The sequence below is a fragment of the Microtus pennsylvanicus genome, chromosome 12 (assembly GCF_037038515.1).
Source record: "Microtus pennsylvanicus isolate mMicPen1 chromosome 12, mMicPen1.hap1, whole genome shotgun sequence".
Lineage (NCBI taxonomy): Eukaryota > Metazoa > Chordata > Mammalia > Rodentia > Cricetidae > Microtus > Microtus pennsylvanicus.
The window spans coordinates 765,682-789,000 of record NC_134590.1 but is presented as its reverse complement, the minus strand read 5'-3'; the positions used below and the strand labels follow the sequence as shown (position 1 = coordinate 789,000).

At 40.4% G+C, this 23,319-nt stretch overlaps 1 protein-coding gene across 6 annotated transcripts in view; it reads left to right on the top strand.

Annotated features, from left to right (window-relative positions):
- Positions 1-23,319, top strand: part of Ccdc18 (coiled-coil domain containing 18) — a 148,424-nt gene that overhangs the window by 119,431 nt on the left and 5,674 nt on the right. For 5 of the 6 annotated variants that reach the window (XM_075943998.1, XM_075943994.1, XM_075943999.1 and 2 more), the window contains 3 exons: positions 3,683-3,883; positions 8,124-8,591; positions 13,889-16,405. In XM_075943998.1, coding sequence (XP_075800113.1) covers positions 3,683-3,883; positions 8,124-8,591; positions 13,889-13,903 — 684 coding nt within the window. In that variant the 3' untranslated portion in view covers positions 13,904-16,405. Of the gene's footprint in view, positions 1-3,682; positions 3,884-8,123; positions 8,592-13,888; positions 16,406-23,319 lie in introns of those variants that run through there. The other variant, XM_075943995.1, reaches the window with a different exon arrangement.

Here is a 23,319-nt window from a genome sequence, read left to right as displayed (position 1 = left end):
CCCAGATCTTGAATTTCTTGTAATCCCTTGATCTGAGTGCCTACAGCTGCTCTGAGCACAAGACCTTCAGGAGTTCCTGATGGCAGGAGAGTGGTTTCTGGTGGGTTTGGCTGGGGCCTGGCTATCTCTATATAAGCTGCCCCTGAACACAATAAAGGGGCATTCTTGGGGAATTCAAGGATGGCCTGTGTCGCTGTCTCTCTGTCTGTGTATTTTAACCTCCAGCCCCTTGCCTGAAGCTTGCGAACTGGGTGCCAGCGCACAGAGCGCAGACACGGGTTTACATGAGACCATGTGTCAAGAAACCCTAATAAATAAACATATAAATAAAAAATGAAAAGATATACTATCATTTATTTATTTTGCATCCTGACTGCAGTTTCCTTTTCCTCCCAGTCTTTTTCCCCTACCTCCCCTCTGTTCCTACTAACCCAGTCCACTCCTCCTCCATTTCTGTTCAGGAAAGGGCATATATACTATCACCATATTAGCTTTAAAAGGAATTACCAGTTTTTATTTTAATTTTGTGTGTACAGTGTTTTGCCTGAATGTACTTTGTGTACTATGGTTATGCAGTGCCTGAGAAGGCCAGAGGAGGATGTTGGATGCCCTGAAACTGGTCCTGGGAATGAACCAGTCTTCTGGAAGAGCAGCCAGCGCTCTTAATTGCCAAGGCATCACACTAGCTCTAGGAATTTCTAATTTAACACTGTTTTTTCTTTCTTTAGCCAACCCAAAATTAAGGTTTCAGATTTGTCAGAAAAATCATTTAATAATTGCAAAATTATTTTGGAGTGAGAATGATTTTGTTAGTTTATATTATTTGCCAAGCATGATTTCACTTGCTACCTGGAGAAACAGCTGAAACAATGAGTCATTGCCCTTAACAACCTGCTGACTACTGCATATGCGCCTGTAAAATCTTACGTGCTTGGCCACCCCACCCTGTTGTTTTAAAGTATAAAATAAGAATGCAAACCTAAACCCAGAACCAAGGCGTGTCAGGGGCTGCCTGGCTGTGGTGACGTCTCTGCTTTTCCACTCTCATGCAGTCAGTGTTTATTCCAGAATGATTCCTGCAAAGGTAGTGTTTATGGAGCAGAAACTGCTGTGTTTTAAAAGATCATATCCATTTCACTACAGGACAGTTTTACTTAAATCAGGACTGTCCAACAAAAATATGTTGTTCGTAACAAATTCTCAGTTGTTCAATTTTACCAGTAAAGACTTGGGAGCCAGATGCTGGGATAAAAGGCTGCTAGCTCAGTGAGGGAGAGAAAGTACCCATCCGACCTTCATCCTCTGCCATTGTCCCAGAAGCCCTCTCCTCCTCCTCCTCTGCTGCCTCCAGCCCTCCTCCTCAAACTGAGTGCCCCTCACTTCTACTTCCTCTGCCTTTATCTGTCTTCCTGGATCCTTCTTACTTAACTCTATGGTTTTTTCTTAATAATCCTACATTCACTTCCTCCCAGCTGGTTGCTTGCTCCTCTTCTTGACCTATCATTGTCTTTATTTAATCCTGTTTACAACACTCAAGTAGAAAACTCTTGGATTAAAGGTGTGTGCTAGGGTTGAGCCACACCACAACTAAAACAGTTTTTTTTTTTTCGGTACATAGTGCTGTCTTAGGTTCACAGCATGACCACATATCCTATAACAAAAATATCCTGTTAGTTATTCATAATTTTAATTCTGGTGTGTTAATTAATTTAGGATACACATTAAAAGTCATGAGAAATTTGTTTTGTAATACATAGGGCAATGACAGCTATTCATTAGTAGCCTTTTTAAGATAAACTATTACGTCTGCCCTTTCTCCCTGTCTTAGTTATGGTTACTATTGCTATGATGAAACACCATAACCAAAAGCAAGATGGAGAGGAAAGGATTTATTTGGCTTACATTTCCAAATCATTGTTTATTATGTAAGGAAATCAGAACAGGAACTCAAACAGCACGGGAACCTGGAGGCGGGAACTGATGTAGAGGCCATGGAAGGGTGTAGTTTTCTGGCTTGCTCCCTATGACTTGCCCCAGGAACAATGGACTGGGCCCTCCCACATCAATCACTAATTAAGAAAATACCCTACAGACTTTTCTATAGCCTGGTCTAATGGACGCATTTTCTTAAGAGGCTCCCTCTTCTCCAGTGACTCTAACTTGTGTCAAGTTGACATAAAGTTGACATAAAGCTAGCCAACACACTCTTCTTGATTCTGGAGATCACTTTTGTTCCACAGATGTACATTTTGGGATTCTCCAAATACTCCATCAGCTGTGTCTTGTCCTCAGACAATACCTAGTTGGCATAAGATGACCTGACCTGCCGGGCGGTGGTGGCGCACGCCTTTAATCCCAGCACTCGGGAGGCAGAGGCAGGCGGATCTCTGTGAGTTTGAGACCAGCCTGGTCTACAAGAGCTAGTTCCAGGACAGGCTCCAAAACCACAGAGAAACCCTGTCTCAAAAAACCAAAAAAAAAAAAAAAAACAAAAATAAAAACAAAAAAAGATGACCTGACCTATCGTCCAAGCAGATCATAGAGATCTGGTCCAATCCTATTCTTGCCTCCCTTTCCTACAGTGTAGCCTGGACACACTTCTGCACAAAACTCATCTTGCTGTTCTCAGCATCATCTTTGTTGTTATGTTGTTATTTGTTTGTTTTATTTTCAAGACGGTTTCTCTGTAGCTTTGCAGCCTATCCTTGAACTTGCTCTGTAGATTAGACTGCCCTCGAACTCACAGAGCTCTCTGTGAGTCTGCCTGTCTCTGACTCCCAAATGCTGGAATTAAAAGGGTGTGCCACCACTGCCTGACAATATCATCCATTTTTAATTTGCTCCCTGGTGTTCAACACCACAATCTGTACCGGCGTAAACGAATGCAGACAGATTGTAAAACTATATAGACAGCTTTAATGACGAAATAGACTTACAGAACCACTGTTCCTGCAGAGACCAGGAAAAGCAGAAGAAGGACGGCTGGGAGCACGCTTGCCAAATTTATAGGCAAACATTAGCCCGAGGCGAACACGCCCCCTAAGGGGCGGGACTTATCCTTACAACCATCATTATGAAGCCAGAGATGTTTCACTTTCTCTGGAGTTTTTCTTTCTTCCTTCCTTCCTCTTTCTTTCTTTCTTTCTTTCTTTCTTTCTTTCTTTCTTTCTTTCTTTCTTTCTTCCTTTCTTCCTTTCTTCCTTTCTTCCTTTCTTTTTCTTTTCTTTTCTTTTTTTTCATTTGGTTTGGCTTTAGCTGTTTGTTATTTGAGCCAGAGTCTTTCTATATAAGCCCTGGATGTCCTGAAACTCACTACGTGGTCAGTGTTGTCCTGGAACTCAAAGAGATCCACCTGCCTCTGTGCCTGGAGTGGTGGGATTAAAGACATGTGCCACCACACCCAATCCAATGTCCAGTAATTGTTCAGATTTCTCCAGTCGTCTAAAAAATTTCATTATAGTTTATTTAGGTAAATCATAATCCAAATTTGGTATATGTTTAACTGTTAAGTGAATGTAAGAATGTGTTCTTTTCTCTTTTTTCCTTGAATATTGTATTTAGTGTCAAATCAGATGTTTATAGCTATAAATTTGATCTCTTAAGAAAAATAATAGTGGCAACTATTAGAATGTTGTTGAAACAACTTCACTCTATTTTCTTTTTACACTTTTGGGACTTAAAGATGATTTCACATCAAGAGAATCATGCAAAGTGGAAGGTTTCTGCTGATTCTCAGAAGACGTCTGTTCAACAGCTAAATGAACAACTAGAGAAAGCAAAACTAGAATTAGAAGAAGCTCAGGATACAGTAAGCAATTTGCATCAACAAGTTCAAGACAGGAATGAAGTCATTGAAGCTGCAAATGAAGCATTGCTTATTAAAGTAAGTAAACATAAAAGTAATGAAATAACATTGGTGAACAGTAGATTATTTATTTTTCTTGTTCTTCTCTCTTATAGAGGTCTTCATGATGTATTATTGACTTGAAACAAAATACATCTTCTTTAGAAGACAAAGATGAGATATTGTTAGTATGATATGCATCATATTACCCCAAAATAATTTTCATATGTTTAAACACTTCCATTTATAACATTTACTATAGTGGGTTTTATACCTGATGTGCCTTAAAAAAATTTGAAGCATTTTTTCAAAATCAGTAAAGTTCCTTTGAAAATAATAAAATAAAAATATAACATTATATTCAGAACTTCTTTTATACTGGGTTTAAATACAGATGTTTTAAAATGACTTAGGCTGTCTTTTCATCTGTTTTGATTATGGCAGTTTGTCTGGAGTTTGAAATTAACAGTATGGATATTTAAGTACTCATTTTTTTTGTTTGTTTTTCGAGACAGGGTTTCTATGTGGTTTTGGAGCCTGTCCTGGAACTAGCTCTTGTAGACCAGGCTGGTCTCGAACTTACAGAGATCCGCCTGCCTCTGCCTCCCAAGTGCTGGGATTAAAGGCGTGCGCCCCCACCGCCCGGCTAAGTACTCATTTAAAACTGCTAATGAAGTAAAGTTATCATTGAAACCTTTACAAAAGAATAAAATAGTAGCAAAGTAGAAGTTACTAAAAAAGAAATAAAACTAACAATACCTTATATATTTCTAGTTCTGTACTTAGTTGAGTCATTCTTTTATAGTACAGTCTATATTTATAGTATTATGTACATATGAATAGACATGATCTAAAATTATATTTAGGACCTGGGGGCTGGAGAGATGGCTCAGAGGTTAAGAGCACTGACTGCTCTTCCAGAGGTCCTGAGTTCAATTCCCAGCAACCACATGGTGGCTCACAACCATCTGTACTGAGATCCGACGCCCTCCTCTGGCGTGCGGGCATACATCGAGGCAGAATGTTGTATACATAATAAATAAATAAATCTTTAAAAAAAAAAGAATCACTTAGGACCTGGTAATACAGCTCAGTGTCATAGTTGGTGCTTAGCATGTAGGATGCTCTGGATTCAGTATACTGCATTAATAGAATGTTTAGGCTAAACATTATGCATGTGTATGTTTGCATGTGTATGTATGTTTGGCCAGGCAGTTGGGAAGCATGCCTTTAATTCCAGCACATGGGAGGCAGGCAGGTGGATCTTTGAGTTCAAGACCAGACTGGTGTACAGATTGAGTTCCCAGACAACCAGAACGCAGAGAAATTCTGTATTGAAAAACAAACAAACAAAAAAGAATGAGCACTATTGGTGCTTTTATTAAGATGATATTCCTACTGCTGGGGTTATAGCTCAGCGATAGAACACTTGGCCAGCATGTATCATGTATGAAGTCCTAGGTTGAGTGTCTGGTCAAGTCACTTTTTTTAGTGTTCTGGAAGTTTATAAAATTTGCACAAAATTAAAGATCTTCATTGTAAAAAGAAAAACCTTCAAAAATTATAGTAGTCTACATTGTATCCCTAGTTAGTGTAATTATTTTGCTTACTCACTAATTACTGTCCATGAGATTAGTGCAATTTGATTGCTGGTGGCAACCATTCACATTTTAAGTTTGGCTATTTATGAAACTGCCAAAATATTGATTGAATGGTAGCATTAATTTAAAACGAGAAGCAGTTCATGTCTACAGAGTGTGTTCCAGGACAGCCAGGGATACACAGAGAAACCCTGTCTTGGAGAGAGAGAGAGAGAGAGAGAGAGAGAGAGAGAGAGAGAGAGAGAGAGAGAGAGAGATTATGTTTTGCCTCTGAGCATTCTAGCTGCATATCTATGTGCGCACCATGTGCGTGCAGTGCTCACAGAGGCCAGAGACAGAAACAGATTCCCCAAACTGGAGTCATCAATGGTTGTAAGCCTTCTTGTGGGTACTACAAACCAAACAGTTCTTCCGCAAGAGCAGCAAGTGTTCTTACCTGCTGAACCATCTTTTCACCCATCTAATAGTAGCTGTTCTTGAATAAGCCATAGATAAAGAAATCTTAGAGAATGTGTTGTAATTAGTTAATGTAGCTAATGTAGAGTGATAACTAGTTTTAAAACAGAATTTCTTTCATGGTTGACATAGCTCTCAAAGTCAACCCTAGCTAGCTTTAATGTAAAGAGTACAAAAGAGGAAAAATAAAGGCTGCTAATCTAAGAATTTCGAAGGTGTAACTGTAGCAATTAGAAGTAGGTGTAAGTAGTTGTGGGAATGTAGCTCAGTGGGAAGAGTGTTTGTATAGCGTGCACAAAAGCCCTGTCTTTGATCCTGAGCACCACTTAAAACCAGGTGAACTGATGTACACCCTTAGTTCCTGCACTTGGGAGGTGGACGCCTGAGGCTCAGGAATTCAAGGTCATGGTTGTTGACTGTGTATGGGAGTTTAAAGCTTACATCTCAAAGACAAAAAAACAAAATTCCCTGTAGTTGGAGAGTAGAAAGCAGGCAGTGACAGCAAAATCAGAAGTGAGGGAAACCACTCACTTCAAGGCAACTTGGTTTTTCCATAAGCCCGATTATTATAGTGCCCTAATTAGTATTCTAGTATATGAGGGCAACTGGAGCAAGTACAAAGCTAAGGTAATTTTCTGAGGGCCCTAATGGTATAAGTATCTTATTGCACATCAGAATGTTTATACGGTGACATTTGATCCTAAGAAAAAGTTTAATGCTTAATGTTATTCCGCATAGTGCATTTTATTGTGAAGTTATCTTTATCAGTTATCTGAAGAGAAGAGAATACATGTAAATAAGCAACTACTTATATTATTTCTCTTATGAAATTGAAATTACAACCACTTATAATGGTGCTTGTGTATAATCCCATCATACTGAAGGCTGAGGAGAAGGGTCAAACCCAAGTTTAAGGCCAGATTGTGTTAGGTAACAAAACACACATTATCTGTTTCTCTCTCTCTCTCTCTCTCTCTCTCTCTCTCTCTCTCTCTCTCTCTCTCTCTCTGCTTTTAGGTCTTGTGAGTTTTCAGTGTATCTTAAAATTTCTTTTCTAATATCTAGTTTAGGAAAGCTTTTTTGTAATAAGGCTATAAACACATAGTGGGGGTTGAGTGAGGATGGCCCTGTTAGGCTCATGTTTGAATACTTGGTTCCCAGTTTATGGAACTATTTGGGAAGGATTAGGTGGTGTGGCCTTGGTGGAGGTGAATCACTGGTGGTGGGCTTTGAGGTTTCAAAATCTCAGGCCATTCCCAGTTAGATTTTTTCTCTCTGCCTGCTGCTTGTTGGTCAGGATATACGCTCTCAGCAATGTGCCTGTATGCTGCTGTGCTCTCCAACATAGTTGTCATGGAGTCACTCTCTGGGACCATAAGCTCCTGTTAAATGCTTGCTTCTATAAATTTCCTTGGTCTTGGTGCTTTGTCCCGGCAGTAGAAAAGTGACTACGACAATAACCAATGTATATTTACTTCCTTTTAGAAATTCTAAAAGTAGTCCTTTTATGTATATCCATGTTAGATTAAGAAGAAAATAATTCACCTCTATACTTTCACAGATAAACTCACGGGTATAAGATTAAAATCTTTTTTAAAAAAGATTTATTCATTTATTATGTATACAGTGCAGGCCAGAAGAGGGCACCAAGTCTCATTACAGATGGCTGTGAGCCACCATGTGGTTGCTGGGAATTGAACTCAGGACTTTTGGAAGAGCAGGCAATGCTCTTAACCACTGAGCCATCTCTCCAGCTCTAAGATTAAAATCTTTAACATTAAAATATTCTATATGGAAAATCTAGTTTTTATGAAATTAGAATATTGGAAGCAATTTTCAGATGAAAATACTTAATTCTTTCTAAATGGCAGCTATCTTTAGCAGTAGAAGGTTTGAAAAACACTTGTAAATTTCTCAAGAGTTTCCATACTGAGACAAAGGCTCATCAAGGTGACTTTTTGTTTGTTTGGTTTTTTGCTTTTTTTCAAGACAAGGTTTCTCTGTAACTTTGGAGCCTGTCCTGGTACTCACTTGGTAGACCAGCCTGGCCAGCCTAGCCTCGAACTCATGGAGATCTACCTGTCTGTGCCTCACGAGTACTGTGATTAAAGGCATGCACCACCACTGGCTGGCCCAAGATGACTTCTAAGAACCTATGATTTTATAGTAGTTTATTAAACAGAAATATATTGAGTATGTACTATGTACTGATTTTTCTACAGGAATCAGAATTAACCAGATTGCAAGCCAAAATTTCAGGACATGAAAAGACAGAAGACCCCAAGTTTCTCCCAGCTTCATTTACAGCTCTAACAGAAATTATGCCTGATAGTCAAGATGCTAAGTTTGCCAAACATTCTCAGATATCATTCTTCAAATGCAGAAAACTACGTCGCTCTATTAGTGCCAGTGACCTTAGTTTCAAAAGTCATGGCAACGAAGATCTCTCTGAAGAATTGCTACAGGACTTAAAGAAAATGCAATTAGAACAGCCCTCAGCATCAGGAGGTAGTCGTAAAGCCCTAGCTTTCAACCGTTCAGATTCATCTAAACCTCTCCCATATAACCTGGAAGATGATAGTTCTGAAAGTAATGACTTTAGTACTCTTAGTGGAATGCTAAGATATATAAACAAAGAAGTGAGATTGTTAAAAAAGTCTTCTCCGCAGACAGCTGCTGGTTTAACTCAGGTATGTATTTCACACATTATCAGGTAAGTTATTTGTACCAGGCATATTGTTGCATACCTGTGATACCAGCACTTAGGAGAGAGAAGCAGGAGAATTGTTGGGTTCAAGATCCTCACGGGGGGGGGGGGTAATATTTTTTCTTCAATGGATATAATTTTATTACTTGAGGGAAAAAAAATCCCATATAGGGTTTGGAGAGATGGCTCAGGGTTAAGAGCACTGACTGTTCTTCCAGAGGTCCTGAGGTCAGTTCCCAGCAACCACATGGTCGCTCACAACCATCAGATGCGCTCCTCTGGCCTGCAAGCATACATGCAGACAACACTATATACATAATAAATAAATCTTTTTTAAAAGTCCATATAGATCGATCCTCCCTCATCCAAAGTGTTTGAGACCAGAAGTTTCAGGCTTCCTCGGATTGGAGATATTTGCATAGTATCTGGGAGATATTAATGAGCAAGTGGGTTTCTGAAGATGAAGTTTAGAGTTTATTTATCATTAACAGATAGATGATATTTAAAGCCATAATGCTGGGTTAAACCAGTGGGACAAATTGAGACAGAAACAGTCATTTCCTAAGTATTTTGCTCTAAGGAAGTGTTCAAGAAATTGCAGATTCAGGATGGAAATGTAATTCGGTTGATAGGTATCTGCCTAGTATGACCCAAGTCCTGGGTTCACTCTCCGGCTCTGTGTACACTGGGCTTCACCTTTATAGGATTATTAGATGGTATTACATAATAATATTATATATTATTGTTATAGGATTATTCCTGGCACCTGGGAGCTGCTAGGACCAGAGTTTATGGTTGTCCTAGGTTACTGAGTAAGTTCCAGGCCATCCTGAGCTACAGGAGATATTGTTCAAAAACAAAAAAAATAAAATAAACAACAAACCATCCAACCAAACAAAAACAACTTGGGAGGCAGAAGCAAGGTGTATCTCTGAGTTCCAGGACAGCCAGGACTATATAGTAAGACCCCTACCCCCAACCAACTGAAGGAGGGAGGGAGAGAGAAAGAGGGAGAGAGTGAAGATTCAGTATGGTTAACTGGAAAACAATTCTTTTATGAAATAGAAGAAAAAAATAAAAGTACCAAATTGTTCACAAGCCTTACTGTAAACAAAACATGTTAAGGAGATCAGGAGGCCAGGCTGTGTGAATATGAACACAGTGGTGGGAGAGAAATTTCTTTATTGATTGTCTCTGTGAAAACAACTTTTTCTATCTAAATCAGGGTAAGGTAATGGAAGTTTGAGGGTTTTGTTTTGTTTTTTGATTTGTTTTGATTTGTTTTTGACTATCTGTCTAGGCAGCCTGGCTGGGCTCCAACCCCTAGAGATCCCAAATGATAATTAGTGCTACAGATACACAAGACTGGTTTTGGTAAAAATAATGATATTTTATACAGGATAAATCTGACCCCAAAATGATAAATTTGTAATTATAACATATAGTATTGACTATATGCAAGGTACTATTCTAAATTCTTTATATAAACTCAATCCTTCAAACAGCCCTGTGATATATACTATTATATTAGTAATAGTAACTAATAGTGCTTAGTATTTCTTCCATTGTAGTGATATTATTATCTCCATTGTATCAATGAAATCTGAGTCCCTGCTCTTACCCACTGTGCTCTATTGAGAATATTAGTGAATAGTGATCCTACATGTTCTGGCCTTGACACTGCTTTCTCAGATGGGGTTCAGAGAGAACTTCAGCTGGGTTTGGTGATCCATAACTTTAATTCCAGCACTGGGAAGACAGAGGTGTAGTAATATGGAGCGGCGGCGGGGCTACGTCCCCAAAACCCCAGCCGCCTGCCCGGCTAGCTTATGCCCCGAAATAATTACACACAAATTGTATTCATTTAAATGCTGCTTTGGCCCATTTCTATCTAGCCTCTTCTAGGCTAATTCTCACATATTAATTTAGCCCATTTCTAATCATCTGTGTAGCGCCCCTAGGTGCGCTTACCGGGAAGATTCTAGCCTATGTCCATCCTGGGTCGGAGCTTCATAGCGTGCATCTTCCCTGGAGCGGGCAGCATGGTGTCTCTGCTTCGGCGTCTGCTCCCGAGAGCAGAGCTGTCGAGTCTGCCCTCACTTCCTCTTCCTCCCAGCGTTCTGTTCTGTTTACTCCTCCCACCTATCTCCTAACCAATGAGATGGGCCAAAGCAGTTTCTTTTAATTTAACCAATGACCTTCCTCCATCACAGAGGCAGGTGAATTTCTCTGAATTAAAGGCAGCCTGAGCTACATAGTAAGACAGTGTAGAAAGAGGCAGGGGAGAGGCAGACACTTGAAAATACTGTACAACTAATAAAATTATTTCTTATTCTGTACACCATTGAACTGTATACGTGTACTTTTATGTCATCTTACCTATTCAATTGTCATGAAAGTTTGGTGCCAAATTAAAATATTCAAGATACTATAGCTGTTTTTTTAAATTAGTTTTTTCAAGATAGGATTTCTTTGTGTAGCCCTGGCTGTCCTAGAACTTGCTCTGTACACCAGGCTGTCCTGGAATTCATAGAGATCTGTCTGCCTTTGCCTCCCAAGTGCTGGGATTAAAGCTGTGCGCCCCACCACCCAAGTGCCAGTTCTTAAATTTAGAATTGGATTCATAAAACCTAATGTTAAGTTCTGTACTCAGATGTTTTGTTTGTTGTAAATGATGTTCTACTGAGTTTTAAATGCATTAACCACCGTACTTAGAACTTTAAACTCATGTAATTCAAGAGGCTTGATTGCATTGACTGTGTTGTTTTAATGAATTTTCTCTAATTTACCATACATATATTGTGCCTTAATCTTAAGAGTAACTGAAGACATCGTCTCAATACTTTTTCTTAAGGGCCTGTATCTTTTCTTATCTAATTTACTGTTACCTTTCTTTTAAAAAGAAAGCAAGAAGATTCATAGCTAAGATTGTTAATTGTTGAATGAAATTTTGAAATCATTGTTTATTATTTAGTCATTTATATATGTTGAGTTAATAAATGCTTACTGGTTTATAAAATGTGACATAAGAAATTTTTCAAATTAGGATACAGAGCCTTGATCTACAGGCTAGTTCTGATTCTCAGTTTATTTTGCATACTGTTAAGTATGCATTACACTAATTTCCAGTTTAAAAGCAGGATTTTAAAATTCTTTTATCCCAGGGAAACTTAAAGTGTAGTTATAACAAAGTCTGGTATGCCAGACTGATAGAAAAATAATTTATTCGATTAGAGATGGGTTGCTTCAGTTTTGTTTTTCTGTTTCGTGGATGGTTACCCACACGCTCTCGGACAGCACTGGGTTAATGACTGAAGACATTGCGTAGACATTTATGGCACCACAGTAAAGAGAACCCACAGAACGTTTTGTCCTGGCTGCCATTCTTTACTCTTTATTGCTACACTTAATTCCCTTTATCTTTAATGTTCAGATTTAATACGCACTGCTTGATACATCAGTTTTGTTTTGTTTTGTATAGTGAATGCCTTACCGTCAAATTTTTAGTTTGAAGAGGGCACGAGACACTGTATTTGTTTTCTAGCTATGGTTAGAGAATATCATCTTAAAGCACAGTTAGCACAACTGAGCAAACCTTAAAATGTGCACACAAAAAGTATTTAATAAATATTAACTTTCTTTCTTGTGTTACAGCCTAAATACTGATTTTTCCTGTGGTTAGCAGTCTGTTTCCTATGTTGGAAATCCAGTTCATAGTAAAGCCTCCACATAGGAATGTTAAATCAGGCTCCTGTCTCTGACAAAAACTCAACTAAAAAAAATAACCCAAAAACAAGCAAACAAACAAAAGAAGTTTTACATACGGAAAACTCTGAACACATTCAGGTTGTTCAGAGACCTCATGTTAAGAACTCCTGTTCTGGGACTGGAGAGAGGGCTCAGAGTACCCACGTTTCCCAGAGCTGACAACTGCAGGGAATCTGATGGCCGTCTGCCTCTGCAGACCTGCTTTCACATAGTACGCACTTACACAGGTCATTATAACTAAAGCCCTCCTGTTCTCACTGGTCATGGCTACACAATTTCATGATCCCATTCGTTGAGCAGACTAAGGCAAGAAGGGCACAAATTGGAAGCTAACCTGAGCACAGCACTCTGCCAGGAAAAAAAAAAAACAAGCTTCCCATTCTAATTTTGTTTTGGACTACAGCATCGGAAATTTATTAAGAGCTCTATTAGGAACTTATAAAATATTACTCATGTCCATCCTATTTCCAAAAAGGACAGTAAATAGCTCACAAAAGGTGATTGTGAGAAATGACAAAATGAGCTAAAGGAAAACAAAGATAGGAAACATATGAGACCATGATAATGATAATATTTTCCAATTCAAGGTATGATAAGATTTGACCCATTTTTTAAAACTCTCTTTTGTCGACTGAGATTTCTGTTCTGCCCAGTTCCCACAGTTGTTAAGTCCCAAAGGAATTACACAGAGGTCTACATTAGTTATAAACTGAATGGCCCATTAGCTCAGGCTCTTTATTAACTCTTATAACTTATATTAGCCCATTATTCTTGTCTATGCTAGCCATGTGGCTCAGTATCTTATTCAGCGACGCAGTCACATCTTGCTTCTTCTGTGGCTGGGCCAGGACTGCCAAAGGAACTTCCTTCTTCCCAGAATTCTCCTGTTCTCATTGCCTTGTCTCTACTTCCTGCCTGGCTACTGACCAATCAGCATTTTATTTAAAATATAATTGACAGAATACAGACAGTTGTCCCACACTACTCCTTAGTCTTCATCTGTCTTTATTCTTTCCTGTGCTGTGTTGCTTTACCTGCAGATATTTCTCTGTCGGCTTCATTTCTTCTGTATTCATATTACCGGTTGCCTTCCTTTACTGTTTACGTTAATCTAAACCATAATGAGATGTTATCTCTAATTGTGTGTGTGTCTTGGTGTGGCTTTATGCACAGGTGAGTACAGGTGTCTTCAGAATCTCTGGATGTGGGGTTGCAGGCACGTGTGACCTGGGTGTCCTGAAATGGAAAGGACCGCTCAACTGCTGAGCCTTTCTCCAGCCCTGCATCTAATTTTCATGTCTTCCAGCTGGAGTTTAAAACGTGGTTTAACCGTATGCTCCTATATTAGCATTACCAGAACCATGTGATGTATTACTGACATTTTCTGATTTTTTTAATTGGTTAATATTTCCTGCTTTATCTTTAAATTATGTGCTTGAATGTTATGGTAGATTTTAATGCTATGTAATTATAATTTTAATATTCATAATATTAATCTATTTTGCATTCCAGGGAGGAAAATTGTAATTAAAAGAAGATGTCTATGTCATGAAAAATGGAATTGGTACTGTACTGGTTTTTATATATAGTGCATATTTCATAGAAACTGTTATTTTGTTATTTTTTGAATAAATTTTATTTTTAATATTTTAAAAGAAACCTTTCTAAGATATAATTATATTTTTAGTGAAATTAATTAATTTATTATTTTTGGTGAAAATTGCTGGTTTCCTTGTCTTTGCCTTTTACATAAAGATAATGGCTAAAATACCTAATAAGTAAATTTAGTGTTTGTATTTTTAGCCATGCTGCTGAATTATCTGCTGTTTTGTAATATTTACTTCTTAAGTTAGTAATATGAATTCACTCACTCAATTAGTTCTTCAGACTTGTTGGGTGTTCGATGTTTATCAGGAACTTTATATTTAATCATCAAAACAGCCCTATGAAGTAGAACATTCTCGTTTCTGTTTTCAGACAGACTCATTTTACATGGTAGAATTTTATGTTCTAAAGAAAGCTAATCAGTGCAAGTGTTAAGAGATAGTTTTGAGTTAGTGACTCTATTTATACATGGTTAGCACGAAGAACTAGACACTGAAGCCCTTAGTATGTGTTATTAGTCATCATGTGGATGCTGGGAGTCAAACCTGAATAATACCGAGTGAGAAAGTCTGGAACCAAAAAGTATATTTGAAAGTTTAGAACACCCAGGATGAGAATAACAGAAACGGTAGCCATTGTCAATGACAGAAAGATTAGTTGACTTAGAGACGGTTGAATAGCAAAGAGTCGATCTGAAGAACCAGAGGAAAAAAATCTTAGGATAAATATGAAAAGAGCATATATAATGTTTGGAGAGCATTAAGGTTAAGAAGAGAAATGGGATAGAAAAAGTAGAGTTATAGCTGAAAATACCTCAAAGTTAGTGAAAATAAATTAGAACCTGTAGACATAAATTCAGTAAAGCTTTAGTAGGACAAACATACACACAATCCTACTTAGTGATATAGTAGTGAAATCCTGAAAACCAAGTCTCATGTAGGAAGATAGCAATCCAAAAGAGACAGATTTCTAATTATTAATTATAAATAATTTGATTTTTTGACAGTGTCTTATTATACATTATTATGTAGCCCTGGCTGGCCTAGCACTTCCCATGTAGGCCAGGTTGGACTTGAACCCACAGAAATGCTATGTATATGTACACTCCTGACACAGAGGAAGAAATCTTACAATTATTTATGGTTTATTGCTAATAAGCAGCTAAATTTGTGAAATGGAGCTTAAATTGTAGTTGTATGCTACTGCAGAAGTAGATTTATAGCTGTAAATGCTTGTACTAATTTTTTAAAAAAGTTTATAATTAGTGATCCAAGTTTCTATCTTAAGAATCTAGAAAATCAAGGCAAATTAAATCTAAAACCAATTCAAGGAAAGGACAAGTAAAGATAAGTAACAGAAGAGGTGCTAGTGCACAGTCCTGCGGAGCAAGGTCTCAGTAGACATCACGTTGTCACGTGTAAGGTGCTGGTGCACAGTCCTGCGGAGCGAGGTCTCAGTAGACATCACGTGTGAGGTGTTGGTGCGCAGTCCTGCAGAGCGAGGTCTCAGTAGACATCACGTGTGAGGTGTTGGTGCGCAGTCCTGCGGAGCGAGGTCTCAGTAGACATCACGTGTGAGGTGTTGGTGCGCAGTCCTGCAGAGCGAGGTCTCAGTAGACATCACGTGTGAGGTGTTGGTGCGCAGTCCTGCGGAGCGAGGTCTCAGTAGACATCACGTGTGAGGTGTTGGTGCGCAGTCCTGCGGAGCGAGGTCTCAGTAGACATCACATCGTCACGTGTGAGGTGTTGGTGCGCAGTCCTGCAGAGCGAGGTCTCAGTAGACATCACATCGTCACGTGTGAGGTGTTGGTGCGCAGTCCTGCAGAGCGAGGTCTCAGTAGACATCACATCGTCACGTGTGAGGTGCTGCAGAGCGCGGGCTCATGGACATCACATGCTGTCATTGAGGCTGTGCGATCCTGTGTCAGGAGTGTGGGCTCTGGACCAATTTGGAGCCTGGCTCTGCCATTAAGTTTCTGTGTCACTCTGAATAGTCATTTAATTCTTCTGTGCTTCACCCCACAACTATATAATATAATGATGGTATCTAACTTAAATGGTCGTTATGAGTATTAAGTAAATCATTATACTTAGAACAGTGTTTTTCAACCTCTGGGTTGCAAATACTTTGGGAATTGAATGACCTTTCCAGAGGGGTTGCCTAAGACCACTGGAAAAATGCAGGTATTTACATTATGATTCATAACAGCAAAATTACAGTTATGGAACAGTAATGAAAATAATTTTATGGTTGGGGATCACTAGAACATGATGACCTGTATTAAGGGGTCACAGCATTAGGAAGGTTGAGAAGCACTGACTTAGAATAACAGCTGGTATTTAGTAAATGAATAGGAAATCTCTCCCTTTTGCTCTTCTGTAAGATTTCTTGTTCTTTAGTTATGTGAAGAAACTACTGAACTTATCAACTGCTCTGGTTTTTCTCTCCTTCAATACTGATGCTGTTGCTTTTTGGTACAGAAAACATTAAGTATGTTAGCATGCACCTGTAACCCCATTTCTGCAGAGCTTAGGCTGAAACTGTTTCAGAAAAAAAAATAATAAGTAAATAAAAAGAGCATTACTACTGGAGCTAGAGAGATGGCTCAGTGGTTAAGAGCACAGGCTGCTCTCCCAGTGGACCCGGGTTCAATACCCAGCACAGCACCGCAGCTCACAACTGTCTGTAACTCCAGTACCTACGAATCTGACACCTGTATACCAAATGCACACAAAATAAAGTAAATATATTTTTTAAAAGCCACACTGTGTAAAGACTACTAACGATTCACTAAAGTCAGTTCTCCACCCTTTCTCGTAAGCTTTATCTGGGCCAGTCATCAGGTTTTCCATTTCTCTGCTCCTCCATTAGATTCTTGCCATCAGAACAAGCACTGAAATGATATTACCACTTCAGGTCAAGGCATCAGAATTTTACATATTAGTCCCTAAGGTCTTCCCCCTCAAGTCATAATTGCCTGTAGCACTGGACTGAGCTCCCAAGGTCCAGATGAGGAGCAAAAGGAGGGAGAACATGAGCAAGGAAGTCAGGACCGCGAGGGGTGCACCCACCCACTGAGACGTTGGGTCTGATCTAATGGGAGCTCACCAAGGCTAGCTGGACTGGCACTGATGGAGCATGTGATCAAACAGGACTCTCTGAACGTGGCGGACAATGAGGGCTGACTGAGAAGCCAAGGACAATGGCACTGGGTTTTGATTCTACTGCATGGACTGGCCTTGTGGGAGACTAGTCTATTTGGATCCTCACCTTCCTAGACCAGGATGGAGGGGGGAGGACCTTGGACTTCACACAGGGCAGGGAACCCTGACTGCTCTTTGGACTGGAGGGAGAGGGGGAGGGGAAGTAGGGGGGAAGGAAATGGGAGGAGGTGGAAATTTTATTTATTATTTTATTATTTCACTGCAAACTGTGGTTCAATGTACAAGAAAGGTCAGTGTTTCTGGGAAAGCAGCAAACAAATAAATTCCTGCTACTTTCTTCACAAGTAGGAACTAAAATACCAGCATACAAATTCATATTTTAGGAAGACATGATTTGAATCAGCCTATTTACAAACCTGTAAACTTGTCGCAATTCTGTTGAAAACATTAAGGGGATACAATTCTTTTTTATATGTATATTTTTTCATTAAAAGTTTCATACATACAAATAATGGATCCTATCTGTTTCCACCACCTATTCCTCTCTCTTACCCTCTCCTAACACAGAAACCATTCTTCTCAACAAATGCCCTCATAACTTTCATGTCTTTTATGTATCTGACCTACTCAGTTTAATTTGGGCTGCTTTCATAATCATGGGGGGGGTTCTTAATGGAGCCTGAGGGATTTTCTAGTTGGGTACAGCCAAGTGCTATCCCGTCCCTCAGCCAGAAAAATTATTTTTTTTTTATTTTTCAGGACAAGGTTTTTCTATGTAGCCCTGGCTGTCCTAGAACTCTGTCTGTAGACCAGGCTGGCCTCAAACTCACAGAGATCCACCTGCCTCTGCCTCCCAAATTCTGGGATTAAAGGCATTTGCCACTACTGCCTGGCTGCAAAATGAATTATTTTGAACAATCCTGACCATTGTTGCTTGTAAATGATTAATCTCCGCTTATTTTCCTAGAGGGTATATTCACAAGTACCAGTGTTTCTTCCAGTTTGCCTGGAGTCTGACCTCCAACGTCAGATTCATCAAGAAGATACATCCATATAACTACAGAAAACGTCATTCTTGACCGTCCCCCAGCACATTTGCCTTTCCCACAGATCCATCATGCCGGGACCCATGGGCATGTAGTACTGAGCTTAGGTAATGGACACAGCTAACAGGTTTACAGGTAGCCAGCTAGAGGCTCGCACTGCTTGAAGGACAGAAAGGGCCATTGCAGTGCTGACCATGAGGAATGGAGCGCAAACCTTCTCCTGCAGTGTGCTGTGGACTGCACGTAGTAACAACCTGGTGAGACATAACAGCGAAAGACAAACAAAGCTCAAGACCATTATGAACTGGTTCTGCAAGACTTAAGCTGTCTGCGTGTTCTATGATATACACACGTCTACAACCCTAGATAAGAAGCCCATGACAGACCAGTGTACAGATACCACTAAAGTCCAATTTGGTGAACCAGTGAATTTTATTGGGTTTACTTACATGTTGACAGAGACTGGCTTATTTGTTCCCAGCCGCCCTCACTCGAAATAACCACACAAAAACTATATTAATTGTAATACTGTTTGACCAATATCTTAAGCATCTTTCTAGTTAGCTCTTGTATCTTAAATTAACCCATTTCCATTATTTTATATTTTTTACCATGAGGCTCATGGTTTACCAGCAAGGTTTCATTGAGTCTGTCTCCTTCAGCAGCCGCATGGCGTCTTATTTACTCTGCCTACTTTCTCCCAGCATTCAGTTTAGTTTTCCCACCTAGCACTATTCTGCCCTATCACAGGCCAAAGTAGCTTCTTTATTCATTAACCAATAAAAGCAACTCATATACAGAAGGACTTCTCACATCACTTATAGGAATATGGGAGAGGGGTTTCCTGCAGGAACAGAAATGACTCACAGACAGCTGCATCACTATATCCCAGCATGGGTAGCAGCTCACCAGAGCTGGGAACCTGGAGCATACTACACAGCCTCTAGGCAGCTCAACAGGCTGGAGCCTCCTTTCCTTGTGGCTCAGTTGGCCTAAACACCTTCTATGCAGGCCCACTGGTCTTTTCTTTTAGGCTGCTTGTGTAGTCTCTGCTTCTTTGCAGTTTGGCTTGTCTAACGGTGACTCTCAACATCATTCTTGTTTACTGTTAGGAGAGGGGAACCTAGTGAATCTGATCAGTTTAAGGAAGTCACTGAAACTTTTCTGAGTTGTTTACCTTCTGTCTTAAGGAGTGTATTAATCATTACCAATTAATGTCCTTACTTTAACCAGGGACACCTTCCCAGGCCGGGACTTGAATTTTCATTATAATTCAGCCAATCTTATAATAGAGACTTCAGTTTGATTTTCTGCAACTTGAGCTCTGAAGCTGCTGGAGAGAAGATTCTCCTCCTGGGCACACTCAGAAACAGACTGTTTATGAGCATCCGGAGCCAGTCAGTGCTACCACAGAGGCCATTGTTACCCTTCATCACCATGTCCTGAGATGCTAGAAGCTGGTTAATTTGATCACAGTGCTCATTCTTTTCTTCTGTCAGTTTTTCCAGAGATACTAGGAGCAACCATCAACATCATTATTTTCCCTTTTTTGTCCCCACAGATTGTCAAAAGTTTTATGTACAGAGTCACTAAATGTCTTGCCTCTCACAATTGTGAAATCACATTTGTCTTGCTGAGTTTGTGAAATAGTTCAGACTATGGGTCTTTTAGTGTTCTCTGAGCTTCTAAGGAGAAGCTTCAGTAACTAGGTGTTGGCAAATTGGGAAGCCTATTCCAGATACTTTTAAAAATTCATCCTTTAAAACTACTTCTGGTATTGAAATTTGTGTTAGTTGAGATTCTTTAGAGGGACAGTAGTGTATATAATTTTTTTAGAATGGCTTACAGGCTATGGTCCAGTTAGTTCAACAATGGTTATCTATGAACAGAAGTCTCAAGAATCCAGTAGTTGTTAAGTCCATGCGGCTGGGAGTCTCACCTGGTCTCCAGTGAAAAGGCCAGCATAAGCGCCAAGATTCACCACAACCAACTTCTCAGTACAGCGGAGATTTATTTGTCCCAGAGGGGCAAAAGACTGTATCTGGATAGAGACGAGGCAGATGGGGGCTCATCGGCAAATGGCAGTTTATAGCTGTAAAAGGGAAACCCCGTGTTAGGGTGAGGTGTTTAATTTTGATTGGATAGGTTAGGGTAGCAAATTGGAGCTTTTGATTGCTACTTTAATACTTTGCTAAGTGGACCTTGGTAGTCAGCCTCAGGAGGAGAAAGTGGCCAAATAAGGGAATAGACCATGGTGGCTAGCATTAAGAATGCAATCTAATGGATTTTAGCAGGGAAGAAGGAATAGGGGAAGGGCGAGACCTGCCAGAGCCTTGTCTGCCACACTCAGGCCTACTTTATACTTTATCCGGTGTACTCTGGTACCCTGAAAAGGGCTCCTGTGCTAGTGAAGAATGAATTGGACTGAACAAGGACATAGAGACAAAGAAAAGAGCTTCCTTCTGTGTCCCTTACACGGGCTGCCACAGAAGGTGGGGCTCAGATTTAACGTGGATCATCCCACCTCAGAAGGTCTGCATTTAGGGTGGGTCTTTCCACTTTGAATGATTTAAGAAAAATCCCCCTAGAAATGTACCCAGCTGCTTGGGTTTGAGTTAATTCCGGATATAGTCAAGTGGATACAAAGAACAGCCGTCACAGGGAGCACCTCTGAAGAGTGGAATATTTCACTGTTGGATGAAACTTTACACAGCGTTTGGGTAGATTATGGACAGACCATGTGCCCCTGCTCCATAGTTAAAAACTGGGAAAGGCTGCCCAAAGTACATTCCCTCGGCACAACATGAACCACTGGGCAAGGGTGCTGGGACCCAGGACCATATGTATACCAGGCATACCCTGTAATTAAGGATGCTGGGACCCAGGACTGTATATATACCAGGCACACCCTGTAATTACGCTACTCCGGGACCAAGATCAAAACGTGAAAGGACGTCTTGCTCCCAGGAGGGAGAACAAAGGTCTGCTTGGCCTGACAGTGCCTCTCTGATCCCACACTTCCTAGGGTGAACAGGAACAGGCCCAGGCTGTCTCAGGTAGTTCCATCCCTGTACTGTCTTCTGAAATATTCCAGTTATTCTTGAAAATTACAATCAAGAAAGGAGGTGAGAACTGGCTTGGTGTTAGGCCACCAGAGAACTATTTTTCAGACACATTTTTTGAACATCTTGAGGATTCGCTATACACTTTTAAAAATTAAATGTATTCATTTATCTAACATCCCAACCTCAGTTTCCCCTCCCTCCTCTTCACCCATTCCCTTCCCCCCTCCACTCCACACGTCACATCCAGTCCACTCCTCCTCTGTCTCTGTTCAGAAAGGGACACGGCTTCCAAGTCAACAAAGAGTGGCTTATCAAGTTGAGGAATGACTAAGCTCCTCCCCTTGTATTAAAGCTGGGCAAGAAAACCCAGTATGAGGAATAGGTACCTCAAAACCATCCAGAGTGTTAGGGACAGCCCTGCTCAAGTACACCAAACTACACAACTGTCACACATATGTAGAGAACCTAGGTCAGTCCCCTGTAGGTCTCCTAACTGTCAGGCTAGACTCTATGAGCTCCTATGAGTCCAGGTTAGTTGTTTCTGTGGGTTCTCTTGTGATGATCTTGACCCCCCTGGATTGTATACTCTTTCCTCCCTCCCTCCCTCCCTCCCTCTCTCTCTCTCTCTCTCTCTCTCTCTCTCTCTCTCTCTCTCTCTCTCTCTCTCTTCAATGGAATTTTTTGAACTCAGGCTAGTGCTTTGTTGTGGATCTCTGCATCTGTTGCTATCAGTTACTCAACGAAGGCTCTCTGATGACAGTTGGGGTAGTCACTAATTTGATTACAGGAGATGGCCAGTTCAGGCTGCCTATCCACCATTGCTAGGAGTCTTAGCTGGGGGTCAATCTTGTAGATTCATGGGCATTCCCCCCAAATGCCCCCCATATCAAGACTTCTCTTTCCTCCTCCATCCACCCCAGCCCAATCCCCCATGTTCCCATCCCCACCCTCCCTCAGTCTACCCAGGAGATCTCTTCTATTTCCTCTTCCCAGGGAGATCTATGTGTGCCCGCCCTTGGGCCCTCTGGTTACTTAGCCTCTCTGAGTCTGGATTGTAGTCTGGTTATCCTTTACATTATATTGAATATCCACTTATGAGTGAGCACATACCATGTTTGTCTTTCTGGGTCTAAGTTACCTCACTCAGGGTGACTTTTTCTAGTTCCATTCATTCGCCTTCAAATTTCTTGATGTCATTGTTTTTAACAGCTGAGTAAATACTACATTGTGTAAATGACCACATTTTCTTTATGCATTCTCTGATCGAAGGGCATCTTGATATGCTTTTAACTGACCCCTCCCCTATGTCGGAACTCTACATTTCCGGCTCGACTCTAACCACTTATTAGACAGTGGCTTACTGTAGTAATATGAATGGCGGCGGGGCTGCGTCCCCCAACACCCCAGCCGCCGGCTCTGCCCGGCTAGCTTTACCCGAAATAATTACACAGACACTGTATTCATTTAAACACTGCTTTGGCCCATTTCTATCTAGCCTCTTCTAGGCTAATTCTCACATATTAATTTAGCCCATTTCTAGCCATCTGTGTAGCGCCCCTAGGTGCGCTTACCGGGAATATTCTAGCCTAAGTCCATCCTGGGTCGGAGCTTCATAGCGTGCGTCTTCCCTGGAGCAGGTAGCATGGCGTCTCTCTGAAGCGTCTGCCTTCACTTCCTCTTCCTCCCAGCGTTTTGTTCTGTTTACTCCTCCCACCTATCTCCTAACCAATGAGATGGGCCAAAGCAGTTTCTTTTAATTTAACCAATGACCTTCCTCCATCATCTTACAGTTGTTTTAACTTGCTTTTATAACTTAAACTAACCCATTTCTGTTCATTTATGTGCTGCCCTGAGGCTCATTCACCTCATCTGTGTACTTTTCATGTTGCTTCTTCTGAGTCTGCCTGGCGACTCCTGAGACTCTTTCTCCTTCTTCCTCCCAACATTCTCTTAGTCTGGATCTCCCACCTAACCTTATCCTGCCTAGCTATAGGCCAGTCAACTTCTTTATTAAATCATCACAGTGACATATTCATACGGTGTCAAGGAACATTCCATACCTT